Raw genomic sequence first — 8,466 nt, forward strand, 5'->3', positions numbered from 1 at the left:
GAGAGAGAGAGAGAGAGAGAAAGTTCCCTGAATGGACAGAGAGAGAGAGAGAGAGAGAAAGTTCCCTGAATGGAGAGAGAGAGAGAGAGAGAGAAAGTTCCCTGAATGGAGAGAGAGAGAGAGAGAGAGAGAAAGTTCCCTGAATGGAGAGAGAGAGAGAGAGAGAGAGAGAGAGAGAGAGAGAGAGAGAGAGAGAGAGAGAGTTCCCTGAATGATTATGCAGTTGTAGTGAGGTTTGAGGAACTCCAAAATCATGTGTAAATGCGGCAGGGGACCCAGCACATAGCACACGCTCTGTAAACAAAGGTGGCCTGGGCCAGGGCGGGGACAGCCTACCAAAACGTGGTGGCTGGTAGCAAAATGAAGTGACCAGTTGGCAGATGTGACCATTCATGCATGCACTCACCTATTCATGCCCTATTTTTTACTGAACACCTACCGTGTGCTGGGGCCTGTGCCAGGCACTAGGCATGCCCTCCAGGAGCTCCGGACTTGGGCACAGATGACAGCTCAGGGGGACAGAGGAACCTGGCCTAAGTCTACTGGGTCCTCCTGTCCATTCCTACGACCCCCGCTGCAGTCCTGCATGCAGGGCAGAGATGGGGGTGATGCTGGCACAGCTCCAAAGGGTTGTATCATCCGCTGCAGTCTCTACAAGTGTGCCAGGCTGGGTGAGGCAGTGCCAGGCGCCAGGCACTGGGTGAGGAGGCCTTCCCCATCTCCCAAAGGGCTTGTAGGCCTGACTGGGGCCACAGGGGCTGGCCCAGGAATGCAAACCTGGGTGTGTTTGGGAAAGCTGGAGCCAGGGGTTTCTGAGGGTTGCCCACCGGAGCCTGCTGCAGACTGGCGAACAGATGTGCATGCGTTAACACTCCCCAGAGGGGCCTGGCTCCCTCCCACCTCGGGCCAGCCATCTGGAACCAGTTAGGGGCCAGGCAGCTGGGGCACAGTTACCTTAGCTGAGGCTGAGGCTGAGCTGGGGCAGCGGCCCAGGAGGGAGGGGAGGTGATGTTGGCCTGAGAACAGCAGCTCTTTGCTAGAAAGAAGTAAAGAGAAGGCCTGAAGCTGGCGAGACAGCACTTTGTCCAGTACCCCTAGGGCCAGGTCGAGACCAAGTCGACTTCCCCCAGAGAGAGTCAGAGAACCAGGATCACATCAGTGGCCTAATGCAGGGCTATTCACACTCCAAGGTCCAAGGGCCAAGGGCCATACGGTGCCCTGGTTAGGGCTGCACTCTGGAGCCAAGTTACGTGGATTTGAGTCCCGGCTTGGCCTCTGCCTAGCTCTGGCACCAGGGGCAAGCTTCTTGGCTGCCCCTCTCTGAGCCTCAGTTTCCCCATTGGTATCAATGGTGAAGCATGGCTCTGGGCTTCAAGTCTTCCATGAGCCCATCAATGAGCTTTCTTGGGTTGGTCCTATGGGAGCTCCAGCAGGGTGTGGACAGCAGGATTTTAACCCCCTAGCTCCCTCCCAGGGATCCTCCTCACATAGCACCCCTCCCCTCACTCCTCCAGGCCAGGGTCGTTATGGTCTCCACGTTGTTCTTTCTTTTTTTCTTCACTAGAGACAGGGTCTTTCTCTGTCACCCAGGCTGGAGTGCAGTGGTACCATCTCTGCTCACTGCAGCCTCAGTCTCCCAGACTCAAGTGATCCTCCCACCTCAGCATCCTGAGCAGTTGGGACTACAAGCATGCGTCACCATGCCAGACTCATTTTTAAGATTTTTTTGTAGGCCAGATGTGGTGGCTCACGCCTGTAATCCCAGCACTTTGGGAGGCCGAGGTGGGTGGATCACGAGGTCAGATCGAGACCATCCTGGCTAACACAGTGAAACCCCATCTGTACTAAAAATACAAAAAATTAGCCAGGCATGGTGGCGGGCACCTGTACTCCCAACTACTGGAGAGGCTGAGGCAGAAGAATGGCATGAACCCGGGAGGCGGAGCTTGCAGTGAGCTGAGATCGTGCCACTGCACTCCAGCCTGGGTGACAGAGAAAGACTCCGTCTCAAAAAAAAAAAAAAAAAAGATTTTTTGTAGCGATGGGGATCTCACTATATTGCCCAGGCTGGCCTTGAGCTCCTGGGCTTAAGCAATCCTCCCACCTCGACCTCCCAAAGCACTGGGATTACAGGTGTGAGCCACTGTGCCAGGCCTGTCTCCCATGTTGCTAACTCCAGGGTGCTGCACCCTCCTGTCAGGCTCCTCTCCACCTCCACGTTTCAGCCTTGGCACAGTTGACGTCCTGGCTCATGGACTTTACCGTTGTGGGTGTGTCCTGAGCACTGCAAGATGCTCAGCAGCATCTGTGGCCTCTATACACTGACCCTCATAGTGTCATCCTCCCCAGTGTAGCAACGAGAAATTCCCCAGGCTTTGCTGAAAGTCCCTGGGGGGAAACTCGCCCCTAGGTGAGAACCACTGGTCTACCCTTTCAACAACTGGCTTACTCACCCCCTCCCTCACTGCTGAGACCCGAGCGCTAGAGCCTGGCTGGTGGCCCCTGACTTAGTACACACATAGGAGCACCAAGCACCTCACCAGGCCCCCAGTCCTAAGGGCAGTAATAGTTACTAATAAGTGTTTGGGGCCTGGGATGCACTTAGTTTCTGAGGCCAAGAACTCATCAGTGGCCTGCCTGGAGAGGCTGAGGGATTTTTACAGCTGTGTGACCTTGGAAAAGTCACTTGGCCTCTCTGAGCCTTCCTACCCATATTTATGCAGCGGGGCTGAGCAGAGGATTGAGAGGTGCTGTATCCAGCGATGGTGCACAGTAGGTGCCCAGCCAATGGTTCCTCCCCCCACTCCTCTCCTCCTGGGGGCCCCCCTCACCTGACTGCCTGGTTCTGGCCACGGACATCAAGGACCAAGGTGGCCTGAGAATCACAGGTCAGCTGCAGCAAGGAGCTCATCTCTTCTGCCTCCCAGAGTCCTTGGAACACGAGCTGAGAAGGGAGCAGACTGTGAGATGTGCGGGTGCAGACAGCCTGAGGAGCCTCACAAGCCTGGTGGGGACCCCAGCCAAGCTCTACAGCCCAGCACGTCCCTGTCCCCAACCCCAGCATGGCCTGGGAGCCACAGAAGCCCCGCAGGCTTGGCTTATCCAACACTCTCATAGATGCTGAGGATGCAGGGCCAGAGTTGACTCTGATTGCAGCTGAGGTTGGCAGTACCCACCGAGGGACCCCAAAGGACAGCTGCAGTCCAGACATTGGCAGAGCATGTGCTCCCTGGAGGACTCCGTGCCACCTGACCTCGAGGCCAGGAAAGGGTTTAGATGAAGTCAGGGCACAGGGTATCCAATGTACTCAGCTGTGGGGTACAGGGCAGAGATCCTTTGCAGGAGGGGTGACAGCCTGGCCCCCTGACCCGCCGGGAGCTGCCCCCTCCTCCCACAGCCGAGTGGAGTGGGGCAGGGGTTGCTGGGTAATCTGAAACAGGCTGTGAAAGAAGCATTAATACCTGGCTCTGGAATACTCTCTGTGTTGGAGAAGGAGGGCCCAGCTAGGCAAGATGAGTTCATGCCAAGTGACAGTGGTCAGGGCATGGCCCCATGTGGGTTCCTCTTCACCGAGGCAGGAAGACACCAAGAGGAAGAGCCTGGGCGCCAAGTCTGAGTCCCTATTTTGCTGCTTCCTTGCTAGGTGACCTTGGGCAAGTCACCCACACTCTCACATGTGACCCAGAGATGATGATAATAGTCATTGTCACACCATCAGCATCATCTTCCCCTTCATCACAGCAGGTGCTTCTTAAGCATCTACGCAGGCATTAATGGGATTAACTCACTCGACCCTAACAACCTCCACATTATAGGTAATATCATCATCCCCATTTTGCAGATGAGGAGATGAGGGCACAGACAGGTGAAGGAGTTTGCCGAAGGTTACACAGTTGGCAAGCAGCAGGGCTGGGATCTGAACACCGGAGAGGGCCTTCGTAAGGACGGTGCCATCCTGCCTCTCTCTGGGGCGTTAGGAGGATGAGACTAACGAACGCCCATCAACCCTTTAAAAGGGGCTGGGCACGGGGCAGGCGCTTGAGAAGCAGGAGCTTTGATTCTGACCCAATACTGCAGGGCAGAAGGACGCAGGCCAGGAGTCAGATGAGGCCCCGAGCACCCACCCACGCCAGCCCTGTGATTCAGAACGCAGAGACTGCTCAGCAGACCTGGTTATAGCGATTATGAATGAAGCCTTTGTAAACTGTAAAGTACTGGGGAAACCCAAGGCCTGGCCCTCCCCACCCACCCTACACACAGCAAGTCCTCTGCACACCAGGAATCGGACAGAGGGGACAGAATGTGGAGGGAGGTCCTGTCCCATCCACTCCTTACCTGGTTGGTGAAGGGCAGGCCCAGCCTCTGGAGAGCAGGCACTGCATGGCTGGCATTGGCCACCAACTGCAGTGGGCCATACTGTGGCCAAGCCACCAGGGCTGCCAGGTCCACGCTGAGTCCACTGTCCCCTCCACGGAGGGCTACCCTGGCCTGGGTCTGGGTCTCTAGAGGCAGAGAATAGCATGGGCTACTGAAGACAGGTTCACCTCCCTTCCCAGTCCAGGAACACACCAGACTAGGAGAGACCATGCCCTGTGGCCCTCAAACACAACACCAGCAGGAAAGGGCAAGGCAGCCACAGTGTGGGGGCTGGGTGGGGTCAACCACTTTGAGCCTCCTTGACATCACCTATCATAATTTGTCCCTGAGGATCTAGGCCTGGGTGGCTCCTTCTCTCATTGAAGTTGAAGTTGCTGAAATGACACCTCCTCCAAGAAGCCTCCCCTGACTGCCCATCTGAAGTCCCTCCCAATCCTTTGCTGCCAGGCATCCTCCATCCCATCTCCCTGGAGTGTGGTTCCCAGCACAACCTGAAATACTTACTTATTGGGTCCCTGCTCCCCATACTCTCACCCCACCAGAAGTCAGTCCCTGGGGGCGGGGTTTCTCTTAGGACAGCTCCTGACACACAGCGGGGGTGCCGTGAGTGCTTTCTGAATGATTCCTGAGGATTATCCAACTAGCCTGCAGAGGAATCAGCATGAGGTCTGCTCTCCACAAATGGCCACTGCGGCCACTGATTTCCACCTGCAGCCACCCGGCCCTGGCTGGAGGGTCCCGTCCCTCCCATCACCCCCTGCAGAACGGGAGATTCTGGCTCACAATTAGGAATTTCTTCTTTAACTTAAATTCCCTTTGCTACACAGAGAAACCCATCGGGTCCGGGAGCCCCAGAACAAACAGATGGTGCCTACTCTATGTCAAGATGCCAGGTTCCCGTGGTGTGCAGCTCACGGCTCGGGCTCAGGCCCAAGTGACACTCAGCCAGGCTCCAGCGCCTCCCATCTGGCCAGCAGGGTGGATGAGCTCCACAGCTCTGAGCCTCAACTTCCTTATCTATGAGGTGGGCGCAGCCCGCCCGTCCGCCTCAGCGGACAGCGTCCAGAGTGAATGGCGTAACATACGAGAGAGGACCACTTATGGGACATGCAGAAGGCCTCAGGAAAGGCTTCCTTCCTTCCTCGTTCAACATTCAACCATATGTACCACTATGTGCAGGGCATGAGGAGAAGGGACTCAACCCCCACACTGTGGACAGCAGTGGGAGAAGGGAGAGGTCACTCCTGGCTGGGGGCGGCCATAGCAGGCATCCTGGGTCGGGAACTAGAGCGGCGTGGAGGTGGTCATCCAGGATGACCTCCCCTCACTCGGCTATCATGTCCCTAACAAACCGTGAGGTCATCTCAGACTGGAGACAATTTCCCCATGTGATCCTGTCCTCTGTTTACCCCTCAGCAGGCTGAGGGCCAAAAATAAAGTGTTTTTTGTTTGTTTATTTGACACAAAGTTTCACTCTGTGGCCCAGGCTGGATCGCAGTGGCGTGATCTCAGCTCACTGCAACCTCCGCCTCCCAGGTTCAAGTGATTCTTGTGCCTCAGCCTCCTGAATAGCTGGGACTACAGGCATGCACCACCATGCCCAACTCATTTTTTTTTTTTTTGTAGAGACACGGTTTCACCCTGTTGGCCAGGCGAGTCTTGAAATCCTGACCTCAAATGATCCACCCACCTTGGCCTCCCAAAGTGCTAGGAGTATAGGTGTGAGCTATTGCACCCGACCCCCAAAATAAAAAAGTTTGAGGCCAACAGAAGATGCCTTAGGGGACTGGGGAGTCCCAGGGGTCCTGAATGGTTAAGAGTCACGTCTCCATAATCTATATGGGGGTCAGAGGGTGTCTCTGGGTTCAATCTTCGCTCTGTCATTATCAGCTGTGTGACCTGGGCCAGGTGACTCAACCTCTCTGAGCCTCCATTCCTCATCTGCAGAATGGGAATGACATTCCTAACCCTACCTCACAGGCTCGTTCACACACTCATTCAATACCTACTATGTACGCTGCAACAAAACAGACAGAAGTCATCCCCGCCCTCACAGAGCACACATTCTGGTGATTCTAGCGTACAAAGAATGAGAAACAAAGGCAATTGTATGCTACACGTATGTCAAATGACAGAGCTGGGGAGAGGGATGGGAGGAGATGGGGAGGTAGAAAAGAGAGGCCTCCCTGAGATGCCACTGGAAAAATACCTAAGGGAGGTGAGGAAGCCAGGCAGGCGTGTGGGAGAGAAGCATTCCAGGCAGCAGGATCAGCCTGTGACAAGGTGCTGGGGCCACAGCAAGCCTGGCGTGTTGAAGAACAGCGAAGAGTGGAATAAGTAGGGCTGGGGGCTGGGAAATGAAGACATAGAGGGGAAGGGTGTGGATTCTGATGGCTCACAGGCCCCTCTAAGAGCTTTGACTTTCCCCCTGTGTGATTGGGACGGCTGTACTGTATTGACCTCTCGACGTGTGTACACAGCTTGCCTGGCGTGTATGCAGTAAGTGCTCATCCAGTGCTGGCTTCTCTTGTTGCTTTTATCTTCCTGCCATAATGGGTTGAACCGTGTCCCCACAAAAGACATATTGAAGTCCCACCTCCCTCACCCTGTCCTGTGATTATGACTTTATTTAAAAACAAGGTCTTTACAGATGTAAGTAAAAATAAGGTCATATCCAAATCGGAAGGGCCCTCAATCCACTGTGGATTGTTTTTGCTTTTATTTTGAGACAGGGTCTCATTCTGTCACCCAGGCTGGAGTGCAGTGTTGCAATCATAGCTCACTGCACCCTCAACCTTCTGGCTCAAGCAATCCCCTTCCTCAACCTCCCGAGTAGCTGGGACCACACACAGGTGCCACACCTAGCTAAGATTTCTATGTTTTAAGCCATCTGGTGTCTGGGACTTCGTTGTGGAAGTCCTAGAAAACTAATCCGCCTGTCTTGGGAATTAGGTCATCGATGGGCAAGGCTGTCCTGGTTGTCCTAGAGCCCAGAGCCACACTGGGCTTGATGGGGGTGCCACCTGGGTCCAGGCCTGAGGCTGCTGGGCTGGCCCAGGCATGAAGGAAGCCAGCTCCCCAGTCCCGGGGCTGTGCACTGGGTGCCTTACCATGTATCTGCAGCTCAGCACTCAGGCAGGCCTCGCCTGGGAACCCTGCCCACAACAAGGCCTCACTGTTGTGCCAGCTCCGGCCGGAGAGCTCCAGGTGCCCATCACGGTAACAGCAACTCACAGAGTAGTTGAGGAACGTGGGCCCCATCACGACTCGTCCAGAATGCTCGAAGCCGGAGCTGCCATTGTCAATGTCCACAGAGACCTGGAATGACAACGAGGAGACGCTGGACCACCCTGTGCAGAGAGAACCAGCCCGAGTCAAGCTGGCACTGGCTCCCACAAACCCTGGGGTTATCAGTGCCATTCACGTCACTGTGGTGGGAGGAACTCACACCCTCTTGCAGGAGGTTTGATGACCAACGTGGTTACTCCAGCTAATTACGCATGCACCCAGGAGACCATAGAGAAAACCCGGAGAAACCAATCAGGAAGCGGGGCAGGCAGGGGAGAGTAGGCCTGGGGAGGATGGCTGGAGAAAGACTTTGGGAAGACCAAGATGTCCTGGCTGGTACGAAACAGGTTGCAAACCACAGCCTACATCTGTTCTTGTAAACAAAGTCATTGGAACACATCCCTGCCTGTTTGTCAGAGGCATTTGAACCAGAGCAACTCCATCTTGAATAGACGCTGGGTAAAATAAGGCTGAGACCTACCGGGCTGCATTCCCAGGAGATTAGGCATTCTGTCACAGGACGACATAGGTCAGCACAAGACACAGGTCATAAAGACCTTGCTGATAAAACACGTTGCAATAAAGAAGCCAGCTAAATCCCACCAAACCAAAATGGAGATGAGAGTGACCTGTGGTCATCCTCACTGCTACACTCCCACCAGCGCCATGACAATTTACAGATATCATAGCAATGTCAAGAAGTTACCCTATACGGTCTAAAAAGGGGAGGCATGAATAATCCACCTCTTACTTAGCATATCATCAAGAAATAACCATAAAAATGGGCAACCAGCAGCCCTG

The 8,466-nt window shown here is 54.8% G+C and overlaps 1 protein-coding gene across 1 annotated transcript in view; it reads right to left on the reverse strand.

Annotated features, from left to right (window-relative positions):
• LOC108541206 (uncharacterized) overlaps positions 1-508 on the reverse strand; it is a 19,782-nt gene extending 19,274 nt beyond the window's left edge. Inside the window, exon 1 of the mRNA XM_017890662.1 lies at positions 440-508. Coding sequence (XP_017746151.1) covers positions 440-472 — 33 coding nt within the window. The 5' untranslated portion in view covers positions 473-508. The remainder of the gene's footprint in view (positions 1-439) is intronic.
• Positions 509-8,466: the final 7,958 nt, after the last annotated feature.

Source organism: Rhinopithecus bieti, unplaced genomic scaffold (genome assembly GCF_001698545.2).
Source record: "Rhinopithecus bieti isolate Rb0 unplaced genomic scaffold, ASM169854v2 scaffold_19459, whole genome shotgun sequence".
Classification (NCBI taxonomy): domain Eukaryota; kingdom Metazoa; phylum Chordata; class Mammalia; order Primates; family Cercopithecidae; genus Rhinopithecus; species Rhinopithecus bieti.